This window comes from Hemicordylus capensis, chromosome 6 (assembly GCF_027244095.1).
Source record: "Hemicordylus capensis ecotype Gifberg chromosome 6, rHemCap1.1.pri, whole genome shotgun sequence".
Taxonomy (NCBI): domain Eukaryota; kingdom Metazoa; phylum Chordata; class Lepidosauria; order Squamata; family Cordylidae; genus Hemicordylus; species Hemicordylus capensis.
Window position 1 is genome coordinate 3,852,352 of NC_069662.1, and position 18,857 is coordinate 3,871,208.

General features: G+C 49.9%; 1 protein-coding gene across 1 annotated transcript in view; it reads right to left on the reverse strand.

Annotated features, from left to right (window-relative positions):
* Window positions 1–243: 243 nt before the first annotated feature.
* LOC128329520 (hydroperoxide isomerase ALOXE3-like) overlaps window positions 244–18,857 on the reverse strand; it is a 38,699-nt gene continuing 20,085 nt past the window's right edge. The window contains exons 5-16 of the mRNA XM_053260893.1: window positions 17,643–17,724; window positions 16,717–16,839; window positions 15,434–15,537; window positions 12,508–12,677; window positions 11,266–11,409; window positions 10,819–11,022; window positions 8,818–8,904; window positions 7,088–7,257; window positions 6,503–6,624; window positions 5,022–5,122; window positions 4,308–4,478; window positions 244–2,049 (exon numbers count right to left, since the gene is read on the reverse strand). Of these exons, the coding sequence (XP_053116868.1) occupies window positions 1,870–2,049; window positions 4,308–4,478; window positions 5,022–5,122; window positions 6,503–6,624; window positions 7,088–7,257; window positions 8,818–8,904; window positions 10,819–11,022; window positions 11,266–11,409; window positions 12,508–12,677; window positions 15,434–15,537; window positions 16,717–16,839; window positions 17,643–17,724 (1,658 nt within the window). The 3' untranslated portion in view covers window positions 244–1,869. The remainder of the gene's footprint in view (window positions 2,050–4,307; window positions 4,479–5,021; window positions 5,123–6,502; window positions 6,625–7,087; window positions 7,258–8,817; window positions 8,905–10,818; window positions 11,023–11,265; window positions 11,410–12,507; window positions 12,678–15,433; window positions 15,538–16,716; window positions 16,840–17,642; window positions 17,725–18,857) is intronic.

The window sequence follows — 18,857 nt, forward strand, 5'->3', positions numbered from 1 at the left end:
CCTGGAGGTTACCAGTGGATGCACCACTGCTTTGAGGTCTGTGCCTTTTGGTAAGAACAGCCCTGCTGGATCACGCCCTAGGCCTATCTAGCCCAGCATCCTGTTTTCCTGCACACAAGGGTGGAGTGTGGGTTTGCAGATTGTGTCAAGGTGACCTGGACTGGATTGCAACTTTGCACGTCTGATGGACGTTTTCCTGTTAATCAGTTGGGTGATAAAACAAACCAACACAGATAAAATCAGTCACACATGAACAGAATATTTAATCTCAGACTTTTTTTTGCACCACAGTTGGGCGAAGGCTCTCTCCAGCTGCAGAGTTGTTGAGTGAAATGAGCAGACAGGAAAACTAGCTCAAGACCGGTGACGGCCAGGCCTGCCCCGCTTCCACACATGGGAAGAGTGAAACAAACAGAAACACCACATCTATTTCACAAGCATGAATAATCATGTGTCTGGGGAAAAGCACCCAAAGGGGATGATGGGTTGATTGAAGCGTGCGCAATCAAGTGCTCAGGGGAGATGCTTAGAGAGCATGCCCTTCGATAGCACATGCAGGTTTGCGGTGGGAGGCTGCGTATGCCAGCAGAAAGCAGCTGTATATTGGCCAGCTGATGAGAGAAAGAGCAGGTTGTTTGAAGGATATAATAGCAGCCTCCTTAACTAGGGGGGAAAAATAAAGCCCGTGATCCAGCACCCAGGTACATAGTTTTGAGTGTCCCTGCAATCAAAGGGACTGACGTCATAAATTAAAACACGTATTTCAGATTCAGCGTTTCATTTAAAAACGCCCCAGGAAAAGCCATTTGGATTGAAATATTTTCATTTCACATTGCCTAAGATAGGCAATTTAAAAATTGCCCTCGTCATGTTTTTGTCCGAAAAAATCTCCCATCACGCCTCACTGCCAGACAACGGTGGACATTCTGCCAGTATTCTCTGTTACAGGGATTCCCAGATGTTGTTGACTATAGCTCCCATCACCCCTAACCAAAGGCTATTGTAGCTGAAGGTGATGGGAGTTGTAGTCAACCACTGGGAATCCCTGTTACAGGGAATGCCACATACTGCACAAGAGTACATTGTGATTTTGCACGCGCACAGGTTGCATAAATGCAAAAATGGTGCCAATCGTGTTTTAATAGTTGGGTGTTTTAATAGTTTTAATAATGGTGTTTTAATAGTTTCAATAATACCAATTGTGTTTTAATAGTTTGATTTTAATTGTTAATTTGTTTTTAATTTGATTTTATCATGTTGTGAACCGCCCTGAGCCGTATCGGAAGGGCGGTATATAAATCTAATAAATAAATAAATAATAAATGGCGCAACCCTTGTGTAATGCCAATCTTTCCAATGGGGTTGCTCTCGTGTAACATCATTGTGGGGCCTGCACGCATGCAACGTTACTGATGTCCCCGCGTGCAGTATGCCAGACAAAGTGAGTCTTTACATGTTGCCAGGTTCTTTCCACTTTGCATCCCCCTGCTTCTGTTACAGCAGGTTGGAGAGCGAGCACAGGAGAAAGAAGAGGAGGCGAGAAAGCGAGTCTGCCTTATCTCTCGCTTTGTGGCTGATTTCAAGAACACCATGCAACCACCATGCAAATCTCTTGGTTATAGCCCGGCCACCGTAGCTATGTGGATGCAGGGTGTCTTGCTTCATTTTTGTCTACAGAGCAACTGCAGCTGTGGAGGGCACGAAGGACAGGTCAAGGGCATCTGTCAGTGGAGGGAGGGGTCACCCGTTAGCTTTGCCATCTCGGGAGCAAAGAGAAGGGATGAGAAGAAGCTCAGCAGTGCAGGATACCCGTGTGCTAGTCTGGAAACAGTGCCAGGCATTGCCCCCACCTCCGTCCCCGCCCGGGCATTAGATGCATGTGCTGTTCTCGATGTTGGGTGGGAAGAGGTAGGTATAGGGCAACGTCATGGACTCATTCCTCATCTTGATTGCCTCGGCAATGTGGGCCAGACGCTCCTGAAAAGCCGTGATGAGCTGTTTCGGCTCTTCCTCCGTGAAGTGCTCTTCGGGGTATTGCCCCAGCGGTATCTGGGAAGGGAGGACAAGGAAAGCCAGAGTTGGCTTCATTGGAACCTGGCATTTCCAGAGTCCAGCCATGAAGCCGTGCTGAGGACAAGGCAGTTCCTGCTCATGTGCAGAGCATGTCTGTCTCACCACTGACATTTTCAGAAGTTAACCTGGAGACATCAACCCGTAGAGCTGCCCCAACTACCCCCCTCTAGGCCCTAGAGTGGATGTGGCATTTCCTCATCATCCAGCCTCAGGGATGGATGTTCTCTTTCATAGCGAACAGGCTGCTGTTGCCAGCTTGCAAACCAAGCCACCACCCTGGCCTATTGGCTGAGCTGCTGTGATGTCACAGAATACTGACCATCTTCTGAACCGCAGAGGAGGAAACGGTTGCAGGTGCCAAAAATCAGCATAAGTGCTATGAAGGAAGTGCCAGGCAGAGGCGTAGCATCCGTTGGGCAAGGAGGCGTGACTGTCCCTGGGCCCGGACTGGTCAGGGGCCCCACAAGGGGCCCCGCCACTGCCCGGTTGCCCACCACTGCCTTCCACAGCCCTGCCACTCATACTGCCATAATCTTCACAGCTTGGGGAAGCAGACTTCTTCACGGCTCTGGCATACTACAAGTATGGATAGTGTCGCATGTCATGATCAGGGGGATAGCTAGGGGAGAGGGGGCCCATGTTCACCCCTCTCTGCGATGGTCCCTCAGAGTGAGGGAGATAACGAAGAAAATAGGGAGAGGTGGAGCTGTGGGGCCCTCAGTTGCTAGGGGCCCGGGTTCTTTGAACCCATCTGCTCAATTATAGCGACACCCCTGGTCGTGACGTCATGACACGTGATGCTATCCATACTTGGAGTATGCAGGCACGCAGGCCCGAGAGAAGCTGCATGCAGGCCGGGAGTGGCGGGTGGTGGTGGGAGGAGAACGTCTGCCAACCCCCGCCGCCACCACAGGGGGTGGCCTGCTCCCCCCCCGGCGGGGAAGATTATGGTCAGTCTGAGCAGCGGGGCAGGACATAGGCTGGCATGGAGGGCAGTGGCGGGGTGAGTAAGCGCCCCCTCAAAATCAAGGGGGATCCCTTGCAGATGGAGGGGGCGTGGCTTGGGTGGTGGGGCACTGGGCCACTGGGCAGCTTGCTACGCGCCTGGTGATTGGCCAGTTCAACTGGAAGAATAATTCCACAGAGAGTCTAGGGGCATGAGATACTGCGGACCCCAAGGGAGCTGAGGAAACAAAGGGCTGTAGGTGGCTGAGGGGGGTGGTAGGCCCAGCAGGCAGGATGAAGGGTGAGGGGAGCAGGAAGGGCTGAGTGCAGCTGTTGCTGCTGGGAGGAGATGCAGAGAGGTGAGGAGCTGCATTGCATAAGGTGACACCCCCCTCACCCAGCCGTTTTCTAGAGCTTCTTCTCAGACCAAGAAGGCATCTTTCTTGGAGAGCTTGGAGAGGTGGAGAGGTGGGACTTGAAAGTTGGGAGGAAAGCAGATCTATGGGAGGGAAGCTAGGCTTGGGGTAGCAAGCATGAATTGTCCCCGTTGCTAAGTCGGGTCTGCCCTAATTTGCATTTAGATGAGAGACTATATGTGAGCAATAGAAGATATTCTCCTTAGGGGATGGGGCCGCTCTGGGAAGGGCACCTGCCTGCTTGCATGCAGAAGGTTCCCACCCTCCCAGCAGCATCTCCAGATAGGGCTGAGAGAAACTCCTGCCTGCAACCTTGGAAGTAGGGGTGTGCACAAAACCATCTGGCCCGGTTTGGTTCGAGTTCGAACCAAATCCAAACCGCACAGGGCCAGTGGTTTTGGCCTCCTTCGAACCCACCCCACCCAGTTCGGTTCAGGGTGGGGTTCGTCGAACATTATTTTTTTGCCCTTTTTCTTTTTTAACTTACCCCCTCTGGAGGGGGTTTCCAAGGTGTGGGGGGGTGTCCATGGAGGTTCCCCCTCCCACCACCAGCCTATTCCCCAGCATGGTGGCTATTTTGGAGACCACCCTGGGGGAAAGAATTTTTTTTTAAAAATTATGTACCCTCGAACTGTGTGCATGTGTGTTCAGTCGAGGGTTGAGCTGAGCCAGGGATGGTTTGGCTCAACCCTGAACCTTCAAACCAAACCAGTTTGATATTGAACTGGTCCAGATTCGAACCTGTTTGCACACCCCCTACTTGGAAGCTGCTGCCAGTCTGTGTAGACAATACTGAGCTAGATGGACCAAGGGTCTGGCTCAGTAGAAGGCAACCGAGAAGGCAATCTATGTCCCTAACTGCTGCCCCCTTACCATGTCAAAGTCCTCATTGCGCAAGACCCAGAGGACAGAGAGGACCTGGCTGGTGGTGTTCATTTCAGGGATGATGTCCAGGAACTCCTCCAGTGTCACCGGGGTTTTAACATCGGGTGGAGGCTTCCTCATTGATGATGGCAAGTTGGGCATGAAGGCCCCCATTTCAAACTGCAGTCCAGAAAAGGGAGGAAAGAGAGTAAATTGAAGTAACAAAACAGAGATAAATTGAAGTAACAGCCCATCTGGGAACTCACACACACACACACACACACACACACACACACACACACACACTTACACTTGAGAGGAGCATACCCTGTCCTTTTACAGGTCTCTCTCTTTCTCTTTCTCTTTCTCTTTCTCTTTCTCTCTCTCTACACACACACACACACACACACACAAATATGCATGTGTATATATGTGCATGTGTACATTAGCCCATCCCCAAATGTTGAGGCAAAATGGTATCCTATCTTCGCACCAAATGGCTGCCTACCAAAAGTGATAGCTGACAATGGGCTCAAATATTGGTGCCATCTCTACTCCAAAAGAAAACATTTGATCCAGTTGTTTCTTCAGGATACAAAGGTTTGCTTTCCTACACACCTTTTTTTTCCTTCCAAAAAAACCACATTGGAGATGTGAGGAGCTGGTGACAATGCACACACCAATCTTCTCCCTCTGGCAGGGCTGGGGAACAGCCTTACTTACCTGCCCACTGTTTACTGCTGCATGATGGGCTGAGCAAGTGAAAATCACCATGGTCAGAAACTTGATCAGCTCTGGCACAGAGCGCAAAGAGGAAGGGATGCCTGTAGGGGGGACAAAAGAAGGTGGAGAGGAGAGCTGGTCTTGTGGTAGCAAGCATGACTTGTCCCCTTAGCTAAGCAGGGTCCACCCTGGTTGCATATGAATGGGAGACTAGAAGTGTGAGCACTGGAAGGTATTATCCTCCGGGGATGGAGCCGCTCTGGGAAGAACAGAAGGTTCCAAGTTCCCTGGCAGCATCACCAAGATAGGGCTGAGACAGATTCCTGCCTGCAACCTTGGAGAAGCCGCTGCCAGTCTGTGTAGACAATACTGAGCTAGATGGACCTATGGTCTGACTCAGTATATGGCAGCTTCCTCTGTTCCTATGTGCTTCATAAGATATGTCACGCATTAAGAGAAAGTCAATAAAATAGCAAAGTTGTGATACTGTGTGACATAGGGAAGGAGGAGCTATTGGATGAAGTGTGATATCACTCACATGCATTTGCTTCTCACGTGACTTGTCTAACATCCTGACTAACGAAGGAGCAGTGCAACAGGACTGGTTGCAGAAACACTGGTGCTTCCGAAAAGTTCAGCTAACTCAGCTGGCTCAGGGAAAGGGGCAGATTTGAATGACCTCTGGTCCTCCAGGAAACACTCTGTGGCCCTGGAGAACATGCAGCCCTCGGGGACATATGTGCAGGGGACACAGAGGGCTTCTAGGGGAAGGGGAGGTCATCGAAATTCCACCACCCACACGCATGTTAGCAAGGGAGCAGCATTCTTCTGGAGCTCTTCAGAAGCTCTTTTTCTAGAAGGGTGCTTCTCCCACTGCTCCAATAATTTGTTAATCAGGATCTCAGGAAGTGTGCCTTTGCATGGAGTTAAATTGCAAGCCACCTTTGGAGCCAATTGTGGCTGACAAAGGAAGGTATACATAATATAATGAAGCACACAGCTGTATAAAATGGAGCCTTGCAGTAGAATACCTACAGACCTGCTGGATCAGGCCCAAGGAGGCCCATCTAGTCCAGCATCCTGTTTCACACAGTGGCCCACCAGATGCTGCTGGAAGCCTACAGGCAGGAGTGGAGGGCATACCCTCTCTCCTCCTGTTACTCCCCTGCAACTGGTACTCAGAGGCATCCTGCCTCTTGAGGCTGGAGGTAGCCTATAGCCCTCCGACTAGTAGCCGTTGATCGGCCTCTCCTCCATGAAGTTATCCAAACCCCTATAATTAAATGTGATATTCTTGTGCGGGGCCAGCGGAAGCCTATACTACAATGGCAAATTATTAAAAGTGGAAAGATGAGATTAAAGAAGGGTTTTTAACACATGCCAGAGTTTCTATAAGTAGGAAGGAATGAAAGGAATAGATGAAGCAACTTAAGGAGGGGGTGGACACGATGTTTCAGTGCTTGGAGCCATTTGTAGAATACCTGAGGACCTCTTGGCCAGGAAACCCTTTGTGAAGATATCACAAACCCAGGCCTGCAGCTCATAATCTCGCTGAACGGATAAATTGTTTTTGTAGTAGAGTTCAACTATTCCGGAGACAAAGCTGCAAGGGGAGAGAAAGAAGTCAGCCCAGCCCAGACCTTATGGGCTCACAAGAAGACGATCATTTCCAAATTCATCACAGAGAAGTTCCCTTTCTCTGGAGCCCCTGTGGTGGTGTGGGGTGGGTGGGGGGAGCACTTCATTTCTTTCTGCAAATGGACCTGGTATTTCACCCCTCCCCAACACCACCGATTGGTCAAACTTTGCCTTCCATGGGGGATATCTGGGGGATATCCCCATTCACTGTTGGCTGCTGATGAACCGCTCTTGAAACTGCTTCAAGATAGATTTGTGACCTGGCAAGGAAGCCTGGTGTCCAGTTGAAAAGCAGGCAAACATCCCACTGGGAGTGTACAAGCCCTCCCATTAGGATCCCAGCCAATAATATCTCATCACTTCCCCGAGGCCTGTCTTTCGCTGCGCTGCTATTCAGCCTCTCCCTCCCATATTCTGCCTTCCCTCACCTCTCGATGGCATCCCAGATTTTCATTCCGTCGTCCCTGTAGCAGTAATTAAGAAGTGACCCGACGCCACGGGCTTCAATGTCTTCAGGGAGGCAAAGATCAGTGTAGGTCAAGTTTTCAAGGGCCTTTCTCAGCAGCACGGCTAACCCTCGACGCCCAGTTGCTATGGCCTGCAGGGTGGAAAAAATGACCTAGGACTTTCCCCAAAGAGACTTCTTCCTGGTCTTGCTGATATAGCCTCCTCCTTATGCAAAGTCCAGGGAGGCCTCTGCCCTTGGAGGAGACAGTCCTGGCAGAGTCAAGATCTGTCCTCGCACAAGCACACTTGCGCCATGGAGCAGATCTCGTGAAGATGAAAGGGGGCGCATCATGCAGGCATGCGTCCAGGTGGGGGGCTCTCTCTTCTTCTGCCATTATGTTGTATCTTCCAAAATGGGCAGAGAACAGAAAGCTGCAGAGTTAGGACACACATTAAGCTCCGAGAACAGAGTGGAAGACAATGGTATTTGTCGGAGAACCAGGATCCCTTCTTTTCCTTGGATCCATTCCCGCCTGCATCTCAGGGCTTTTTAAAAAAGGAAACTTCAGGTGACTCACACAATTATACACTTATACGCTTATTGCACTTATACAGTGCAATTGGTGCACATAGCATGCACCCCTACAAGACAGTTCTATGCATTCCCCTTGCCCATGCCTGCAGCCTTTGCTGCCTAGACTGGACAATGAAAGGTCCATTCCATAATATTTAGAAACCTACACAGAGTGGCAGGGAATCCTCAGAACTGGGGATTTGATAGGCCTTTTGCAGGAGAGTGCTTATATTCATTGGGGAAGACTCTGTGGGGAGGAGCATGGAGTCTGTGGGAAGCGTCTTGGGTGGGGGGAGGAAGAGAAATGAGGACCCTTGATCAGGGTGTGGGTGCAAGAGGAACCTGGACTACCCACTTGGACTACTCCTATTCTTATCAGTCACTTTTTATGTTATCCAGCAGAAGACACTTTTGCATGACTTCAGCTTTTGAACTACACAAATGTTCTTTTGGAACTGAGCAAAGAGGCACCTTTTAAAAGTGGCAATTCTTTTATATTTAGCTTGGGGAGAGCAACTGGCCCTATCCATCCCAAGCACAGCATCCCTCCAGTGGCTGTTGCTGGTATCTCTCTCATGCTTCTTTTTTAGATTGTGAGCCCTTTGGGGGCAGGGAGCCATTTTATTTATTTAATAAATAATATTATATTATTTTATAATAATATTTTATGATATATTATTTTATAATAATATTTATTATAATATCATTTATTTATTTATATCTATGTAAACTGCTTTGAGAGCTATTGCTGAAAAACAGTATATAAATATTTGTCTTATATTTTTTAATTTTTTTGGAATTGCACCATCTGTGTTTGATTGCACAGGTTTTTAATAAACCTCAGGGTTTATTAAAAATAATTTTAATAAATTAATAAATTATTTTTAATAAATTAATAAATAAACCCTGAGGGTCTAGATGACTGATTGCAGCATCACACACTGAAACACCACAGACAGAATATTCACACCACCTCAAATGCCCAAAGCAATTCATACATTTCGCTCTGAGTTCTCACATGCTGAACTGAAAAATTTGTGTTGAGAACTCAAGGGATGTCCAGGCATGTATGGATGTGCACATCACATGTCCTAATGGGGCAGGACATTCCAGAACTGACTCACGACGCCCACTTACTCGGTCAAACGTCCCTCCTTGGTTGATAAGGTGAGTCCTCGCCAACACATTGATATGGATTGAATATCGGAGGTGAGGAATCAGAAGCTGGAAAGGAGAATGCCATGAGGCTGGAATTGTATCAAAGTACAACACATGGAGCCAGCTTACACTGAGTCAAACCACTGGTCCATCCACAATAAAATTGTCTACACTGCCTGGCAGCTGGTTTCATGCAAATGACTCAATGGAGAGGGAGCTGGTCTTGTGGCAGCGAGCATGAATTGTCCCCTTTGCTAAGCAGGGTCTACCTGGGCTTGCATTTGAATGGGAGATGACATGTGTGAGCACGGTAAAATATCCCCCTTAGGGGATGGGGCCACTCTGGGAAGAGCTCCTAGGTTCCAAGTTCCCTCCCTGGCAGCATCTCCAGACAGGGCTGGGAGAGGCTCCTGCCTGCAGCCTTGGAAAAGCCGCTGCCAGTCTGTGTAGACCATACTGAGCTAGATAGACCAGAGGTCTGACTTGGTATAAGGCAGCTTCCTAGGTTCCTATGAGATGCCCAGGATTGAACCCAGGACCTTTTGCATGCAAAGCAGACGCTTTTCCACCAAGCTATCCATCAGCTTTTTTTGTTTCTTGCATTTATAACTCGCCTTTTTTCCATGCAGGAACTGAATACATGGGATTCATACTAAGAACATAAGAACCTAAGCACAGCCCTGCTGGATCAGGCCCAAGGAAGCCCATCTAGTCCAGCATCCTGTTTCACAAAGTGGCCCACCAGCTGCCTCTGCCAAGCCTACAGGCAGGAGTTGAAAGAGGCATGCCCTCTCTCCTGCTGTGACTCCCCTGCAACCGGTATTCAGAGTCATCCTGCTTCTGAGGCACTGATGAGGCCCAGGCCTGCTTAGCATCAGCCAAATTGCTGCCTCATGTGCCTTCATACCAGACCCTGGGATTGCCCCGCTAGTTCTGTATGTTAGGTCTGCAGTGCCTTCTCTGAGTGGCCCCGTCTTCTGAGAGAGGAGGAGGAGAGCAGCTGGAAGCAAGGCAGCCCCCTGGTTGAAGAATTCTCCTCTGAGGGACATTTCATGGGTGTCTCTACTCTTAACTTTTAGGCCCTGGGTTGAAATGTAGAGACCTATAAAAGGACAGGGTATGTTCCTCTCAAGTATGATTGACAGAGTTCAGCAAGAAGGTCTCCCTTCCTTCCCCTCTCTCTGTCTCCAGAGTACGTCTTCAACCATGGATCCAACAACATCTGGGGATCCAGCCCGCCAACATCTTTGTGCTTATGCTGAGCGGGGATTTCTTTCTTCCATGTTTAGAAAAAGGCCGACGGCATTCCACAGGGGTGTGGACCAAAATGCCTGAGAGGGCAGTTTATTCCACTGGTCGTATCTGGGCATGCACACAGCTGCACACCTGCCCTGGGCATCACCTTGCACATCTGGACAAGCTCGCCAGTGGGTACATCTGCCCATCCCTGGAATCCAGCACATCTGCCAACCACCCAGAGAGCTCGTCCACCTGCTGGCCACCCACGCCAGTGAGTGTCTGGCCAGACTCACAGCTGGGCCCAGCTGCTTGTAGGTGGGCTGCATTAGCATCCCTAGAACATTCCTTTGCACCTGGGAAAAACTCGCACCTGGGCAGCAGAACCCTAATTTTGGTATCTACTAGAGGTGGCCCGCCTGAGGCTCCTTAGCTGTTGTACTACAACTCCCATCATTCCCAGCCACAATTTATTGTAGCTGGGGGCGGGGGGTGGAAGTTGCTTAGATCCTAAGTTCCTAAGGTCCTTAGGTGAGATACCCCGTTATCTACCAAAATAAGGTCCCTACTGCTCTCTTCCTGGATTCTTGTACTTGGTGTTTGCAAGATGGGCTCTTCAATCACAATTCCTGCCCCTGGCAGCTTGCTCCTCATCCATCCTTTTCCTCCCAGGTTCATCGCCTTCTGCCCCAAACGTAGCCCCGTTCGCTTCCTGCGTCCTCCTCGGCCGCCCCGGGCTCTCACCTTGTACAGCGGGTGGCACAGTGGCAGCTGCCTCAGAGTTGCCACAGAGACGACCTCGGCCATCAGGTGGCCACGGAGAAGGTGGGCAATCACCTCGTGGACGTGGAATTCAGAGTTGCGCACCCAGGTCTTGGCCAGCGTCCAGATCCACTCGCTGTCGGTAGGCAAGAAGATGGGGCTTTGGGGACCTGGGTGCTGGTTGAGCTGAAGGAAGAGAGTGCCGCGGAGGCAGGGGTTAGCATGGCCACCATTTAGAAAGGGCAGAGATGGCCACTTTCTGGGTACACTAGTCCAGCGGCCTTCTGAGTAAGGGTAACTGGCCCACCATCAACTCCACCATCATCGCCACATCCTTTGGCGTTCCTTAAAGACCGTCCAATGACGCACCCCCCAAAAACGTACTCGGAATTCTCCTCCAGGCTAACATGTTTTGCTCCCCTTGTTTACCTGGATGGCGAGAGGGATGAGCTCTCCACTGGGTTTTTGGTGCAGCAGACACAGAGGAGCCGCAATGTACTGGTCTTTGCCGTTCACCTGGATGGTGGGAATGCCCTCTAGGATTTTATAGTCCACCAGAAAGATGGTCCCTTTCTGCAAAAGAGGGGTGGAGAAAAGGCTCAGCCAGGGAAGATGGGGCTACCTGGGGCGCCATGAGTGCGAAATGGCTACCAGTCTGTACAAACCTAAAAAGGTCTGGCCGGAAGGAAGGAGCAGAGAGGCTGGAATATGTGTGCTGAAGCTACCCTGGAGAATCTGTAACAGAGGCAGGAATGGAACAGGTCTCCCATACTTTTTAACTCCCTGAGCAATGTGGGTCCCCAGAGGCTCTCCAGTGGTTGTTGGACTACAACTCCCATCACCCCCATCACAATAAATGGTAAACAAATAAACTCCCTCCATCAATAAATCAACAGGTTCCCATCATCCCTAGCAGCCAAGACTATTGTGGCGGGGGATGATGGGATTTGTAGTCCAACAACCTCTAGGGACCCAGGTTTGAGAACCCTAGCTCTAACCTATAAGTCTCCAGGCCTGGGAAAGTGATTATGGGATAAAGATTTCATTTTTATTGGGATACATCTAGCTTTGGAGGTGGAGGTAGCTACAGTTCTCCTTTCCCCATAAGAACCTGCCTGTTTCCTATCTGGAGGCCCTGCACCAAACAAGAAGGGTCAGACAGGGAACAGTCAGGGACAGGGACTTTTCCGTGGTGGCCCCCAAGCTGTGGAATTTGCTCCTTAGAGATATCTGCACTGTCCCCACCCTCTCCTCCTTTGGCAGTAAGTTAGAACAGCTATATCTGGTTGATCATTTGGTGAGGGGAGAGTACACATTTATTTAGGTTACAACTTCACTGCTGTTTTTAACTGTTCTCTCTCTCTCTCTCTCTCTCTCTCTCTCTCTCTCTCTCTCTCTCTATATATATATATATATATAATTACAGTAATTTCATTTTTTATTGTTTTAAGCTACTTTTGTTAGCTGCCTTGGATATTTTTGCTCAAAAGGTGGGGAATAAATATTTAAAATAAATAGATAGATAGATAGATAGATAGATAGATAGATAGATAGACAGATAGATAGAAAGACAGATAGAAAGACAGATAGATAGATAGATGCAAACAGGGGCACTCCATTTGGGTTCCTGAGATTCAGGAGAACTCAAGATAAGGAAGATTGATACATTACTTTCAGCTCTTCTTTGAGGTTGGATTCCTCCAATGGTCCAGCCACCATCTCCTGGGTCACAGGGAAATTGTCTGGGATCTTGTTGCATTTCTGGATCATTAAAGGGTTGATTCCATTCAGATACTGGTAGCCAAAGAAATCATCATCTTTCCAGTGGTTGAAGACGTACTCTGGAGACAGAGAGCGGGGAAGGAAGGGAGACCTTCATGCTGAACTCTGTCAATCATACCAGCCCAAAAGGGCAGAGTTAAGGATGATTTTGAGCATGCAGTTCTCAGATACAAAATGCTCTCACAAATGAAGTTGAGAGTCCCAGTCCCCAAGTGCAAGAGAAAGGGCACAGTGAAGAAATGTGGGGGTGCTAGGAGTGGGGTGCCCCAATGAGTCATCTACATTAAAAAAACCCACCACTCATGCACGCTCCATTTGTTTCCTGGGTGGCCTCTCAGTGGATGCACTGCATACTACATACCTACCAAGAGATGAATAGTAAATATTTGGATTCTGCACCTTTCCCTGAAACATGCCCAAGGCATCCAACAGAATTCAAACAATAAAACATTAAAAACACAAGGCGTTTCATGTCCACATTGAACAGCGTGGAGAACAAGATGGGATTCTGCGGGGAACCATAGGCCAGGTGTTTCCCAGATGTTGCTGAACTACTATTCCCAACATTCTCATCCACTATCGCTGAAACAAGGGTTCTCAAGCTTGGGTCTCTGGATATTGCCGGACTACAACTCCCATCTTCCCCAGCCACAGTGACCAAAGGCCACTGTGGCTGGGGATGATGGGAGCTGTAGTCCAACAACATCTGGGGATCCAAGTTTGGGAAGCCCTGCCATAGGCCAATGACCTAGGGTATTGACCAAGAGTCCCCCCAGCACCACATTCTCTTGAACTGCCCCCCAAGGAAGGACCCAAACCAATGCAAAATGGAGCCTCCATCTATGCTGGCCTTGGGCCGAAATAAACAAATACATACATACAATGGAGCCCCCATCCCATCCAAACTAAGCAGTCCAGAAGGATACCATGGCTGATTATATCCAAAGCCACTGGGAGGTCCAGCAGAAGCAATAGGGATGCACCCCCTTTGGCCAATTGGTCACCCATCCACCAGGATTAACAAAGCTGTCTCTGACCCAAAGCTGACATTACAAATATTTACATACTGCTTTTCAACAAAGTTCTCAAAGCAGTTTACATAGAATAATTAAGAGAGAGAATAGACGCATTCGCACGTAATGCAGAACCGGAGTGTAGGGTTGTCTCAGCGTGACATCCGAATGCATGCAACTCTGGTTCCACAAGGCGACTGTCTCGAGGTTTCGATTTTTAAACTCCAATCTGAACCTTCGGGTTGTAGTGAGTTCTGTCACTCTAACCCAGGCCTGCTCAACTTAGGCCCCCCAGCTGTTTTTGGACTGCAACTCCCATAATCCCCAGCCACAGTGGCCAATAGCCAGGGATTATGGGAGTTGTAGGCCAACATCTGCAAGAGGGCCTAAGTTGAGCAGCCCTGCTCTAACCCATGGTTTCATGCAGGCAGCGTGTTGTCCGAACTCGGAACTGCAGGCTGCATTTCCTTCAACCGGAGCGGAGGAAGGAAGCTCCTCCCTCTCTCTGTCCATGATTGGCTGTTTGGGCTGTCCTTCATGCCACAAGGAAGCCTGCACAGCCAGTTTCCCCTTCTCTCTGCAGTCTTGCTGACTGCGGAGAGAGTGTTCTCCATTATGTCTGAATTCAGACAAGTGAGCAGGGTAAGGGTGAGGAGCGGAACCACAGGGTGAGGGTGGGGAGCAGGTAAGGGTGGGGAGCGGAACCGCAGGTCCACTGGACCCATGGTTCTGTGTTATGTGTGAATGCAGGGAGAGAGAGAGAGAGAGAGAGAGAGAGAGAGAGAGAGAGAGAGAGAGAGATGGCTCTCTGTCCCAAAAGGGCTCGCAATATAAAAAGAAATATGAAGTAGATACCAGCAACACCCCCTGAAGGGATGCTGTGCTGGGTTTGAGATAAGGCCGGTTGCTCTCTTCCTGCTAAACAGAAGATAATCACTACATTAAAAGGTGCCTCTTTGCTCAGTTAGCACAGGGGTCTGAAGCCAGGCTTGAGGCCAGAATGAAAGAGAGTCAGCGTGGTGTAGTGGTTAGAGTGCTGGACTAGGACCGGGGAGACCCGAGTTCAAATCCCCATTCAGCCATGAAACTAGCTGGGTGACTCTGGGCCAGTCACTTCTCTCTCAGCCTAACCTACTTCACAGGGTTGTTGTGAAAGAGAAACTTAAGTATGTAGTACACTGCTCTGGGCTCCTTGGAGGAAGAGCGGGATATAAAATGTAAAAATAATAATAATAAAGAGATCCAGACAATCCAGGTTATCCAGAAAGGCTGGCCTTGTGTGTGTGTAGGGGTGGGTAGGTGAGGGACTAGCATTATGAACTGGAAAGTTATGCTACCAATTCAGGCTCTAAAAGCGGTGGGTGCAGGTGGGTGCGTTTCTGGGTGAAGGGTCTCCCTGGCAGGGGCCATCCTTTCATACTGGTTGCCTCAGGGTGCAGATTATTGAGCTGTCATCAGGGCAGCAAAATGCTCCCCTCCACCATGGCCCCACCCCACCCCTGGAGAGGCTCTTTGGGACCAATTTCACCCTGGCAAGCTTGCAAGAAGCACGAGGAGGGGAGCGGAGGCTGCAGCCTCCCACTCCTCCTCCTCTCAGCTGCCTGTGCCACTTTATACGCTTGCAAGGTCGGTTTGGAAAGGGGGCTGGCCCCCTCCAGGGTGATGGGGCAAGGCAGAATTGGGCACCTAGCCCCAGGGGCCACAACTCTTGGGGCTACTCCCTGGGGTCCCTCACCAGCATGGAGAGAAGGGGGAGATGGTCTTGCAGGGGAGAGAGAGAACTTCCTTGACCGGGAACTGACCTGTAACGGGGGTGTGGTAGAACCAGAAGACCTTCCGGATGTCTTCCAGTTGCCCCCAGGAATACGGCTTGTCCAGGAAGCCTTTCATTTTGGTCTCAAACAACCTGGGGGTGGGGGAGAGGAAAAGAGGACTTATCAGAGGAAATGCACCCCTGAGCAGCAGAATCTCCCCCTGCCTTTTGTACCTCTGGCCTTCTTCTTCTTCTTCACCACCCACCCATTTACCTGCCTGCATCGGATCTCTGTCTCCACGGGGACATCCCCTGGCAATTGCCTTCCTTCTTCCCTGGCTTAATTGGAGCCTGAGCTCACCAGCCAGAGCTCTGAAACATGAGGCCAAGGCTCAGCCCTAGAACATGCTGAAGTAGTTCATATGGAGAGCAGGAGAGCAAGGGGGTTGCTGGCTCCAACAGACAGATGCAAGGGCGGCCCTTTCATGAGGCAAGGTGAGGCAGTCACCTTCGGGCAGCAGATTATGGGGGCACCAGCCAGGTGGCCAAATGCCTTCCTGATACTGCTGCCACCACCATCAGAGCAACTTTCTAGGACTGATCTGATCCCTGCGAGTTCTGCCAGGAGCGCCTCTCCTCGCTCTCTTTGCAAAGCTTGTAAGAAGCACCAGGAGGGAAGAGGAGGCTGCTGGGCACCTGCCCGCCTCCCAGCCCTCCACACCACTTTCAGAACTTGCACAGGTCGGTTTTGGAAAGGGGCTGCCCCCCACTGGTGTCATGGGGCAAGGCAGCATTTAGTACCTGGCCTCAGGCACTGCAATACCTCAGGCCACCCCTGGGTAGACAGTAGGAAAGCAGATGGAGCTGGGATAGGCAGGAAGCATGCCAAGGGGATGGTTTCTGAAGGCTGGCTGGAGCTCAGCAGGTCAGGGCTGGCTGGAGCTCAGCAGCTCTGGGCAGTGCCTGGATGGGAGACCACCTGGCTGCCCCCGTGCATGCTGACTTGAGCTCCATTGTGCGAGAAAGTTAAGAGATGGAGGTAAATCAGGGGTTGGCAAACTTGGGCCCCCTTGCTGTTGGACTACAACTCCCATCATCCTTTTTTGCCATTATGCCTGCGAATGATGGGAGTTATAGTCCAACAAGGGGACCCAAGCTTGAGAACCCCTGATGTAAATCAGCACCGCACAAGATTATTCCGGCCTGGATAAGAAGGGGATTGCTAGAGCCGTGGAATGCCCCTTGTTCCGACCCTGAATCCCTTCCTCCCCAGAAATTCGTACAGCAGAAAGAAACAGGGCCCTCTCGGAGCAGAGTCTACCCAGCACTTACGCGCTTGTCCCACGCCCAAAGAAGGCGGTGGATTTGGGGAAAGAGTACTGGAGATTGTACTCGATTGAACTGGTTGCATCAATATCAGCACACCACGGAACTCCTGGGAGGTATTCCTTCCACCTGGTCAGAGATCAATGGAGAGAGAGGAAGGACAGAGAGGTTATATTTCCTGAGTGCTGGCATTCCAGTTGTCTGCAGGCTGCCTTCCAGTTGTTCTCAGCAACGGCACGTGAAACCCAAGAAGCATGTGGAACATCTGGGTGGTGGTGGTTGCTTCAAAGGTTGAGGTTTGGAGCTAACGGTTATTATGCAAACCTTACAGCTAATATGCATGCCATGGCTCAGCAGAAGAGCACATGCAGTTTTCAGGCAGCAAGTCCCAAGTTCTGTCCCTGGTATCTCCACCAGAAAGTCGGAGTAGATACTGGGAAAGATGTCCCTCTGCGGGAGGCCTTAGAGACTTTCTTTTGGTCAGTGGGGTGTTTTCCAGATTGCACATTACAGCAGTGTCACAATGTGTCCATTAAGTGTGCTTCCGTCCTGCCTGTGTTCCGGCATCGCAGTCCCTGCGCGGTCAGCAAGGTGTCGGTCACACTTCTGGTGCCTTCTTTCGGGTTTCGTCCTTGTGTTTTAGTCCTACAACATTGCATGTGCGTCTAAATAAATAGCTGCAAGTTGGGCTTTGTCTTCCAAATTCTAGATTATCTCTATGTATTTCCGGTTTTTAAAATGCTGGTTTTAAGCGACTTTTTCTGAAAACATGCCATTTGAACTTGCATCAAAAGCAACCCTGAGAGCAGAGGGGAGGGGCTGCTTCCCTCAATGCCGGGAGTGTACTTGGAAGTGGGTTCGCTCCACATTTACCCCTCAACATGAAGCCCTGTGCAAACAACTCCCTGTTCTGTGCATTTGTTTCTACTCACCCATATCTGTTGTGCTTCAGAAGTAGCTCATCACGGCGGTGCCTCCTCTCAAGATAGTGGGTATCATCCGAAGGTGTTTTGGCTTTGTAGGAAGGGAAGAAAAAGACAACATATACACATGTTTTTGCACTCTTCCTGCCCTTTCCCAGTCACTATTTCTATGCTATCTCTACACGATAAGAGCAGAGCTGTTACCCAATTAATCTTAGTTGATTAATCAAAGTAAATGAAGAAACACATTGTCCAGACCGTGCTGGTATCTGCTGCAGCATTTGGAAGAGGCATCTTCGGCTGTGTAAGAGATAATGGGAATGCCTCTTCTGGAAGGAAGTTTACCATTTACTGTTCTTGCAAGTCCTTATATTAATCTCTCCCGCCTCCTCCCCGAACAGGGCACCATATTCCAAGTGAGGTCTGATGAGCGCCGAACAGAGCAGAAATATTATTCCTCATGATCTGGGCACTATGCCTCTCTTAATGCAATCTCTCAGGATTGCATTAGCATTTAGTCCTCTGAGCCAACCTCTGAAGACCTGACAGTCCTAGATAGCAGAAGCCCCCAGTGCTGCTGGGGACGGTGCTTCGGAAATTGGGCAAGGCCCTTTTAAGAAATAGAGCATTCCCTCGGGAAGGGGTTGGGCTAATTGACTCTGCCTGGGCATCTGCCACAAAAAACTGGCCGTCTGCTAGACATGGCGCTGACCTCTTTCCCCTTAGAACTGTCTGGGATCTGTGTTCTTTGCAGATCTCTGTGTTGGTGGAGACTCTGGGACATAGGGACACAGGAAGAGGAGGGCTGGTCTTGTGGTAGCCAGCATGACTTGTCCCCTTAGCTAAGCAGAGTCTGCCCTGGTTGCATATGAATGGGAGACTAGAAGTGTGAGCACTGTAAGGTATTCCCCTCCGGGGATGGAGCTGTTCTGCGAAGAGCAGAAGGTTCCAAGTTCCCTCCCTGGCAGCATCTCCAAGAGAGGGCCGAGAGAGATTCCTGCCTGCAACCTTGGAGAAGCTGCTGCCAGTCTGTGAAGACAATACTGAGCTAGATGGACCAATGGTCTGACTCAGTATATGGCAGCTTCCTATGTTCCTATATTTCTATGTTCCTAAGGACAGCCACAGTTATCTCATAAGCACATAAGAGCAGCCCTGCTGGATCAGGCCCAAGGCCCATCTAGTCCAGCATCCTGTTTCACACAGTGGCCCACCAGATGCTGC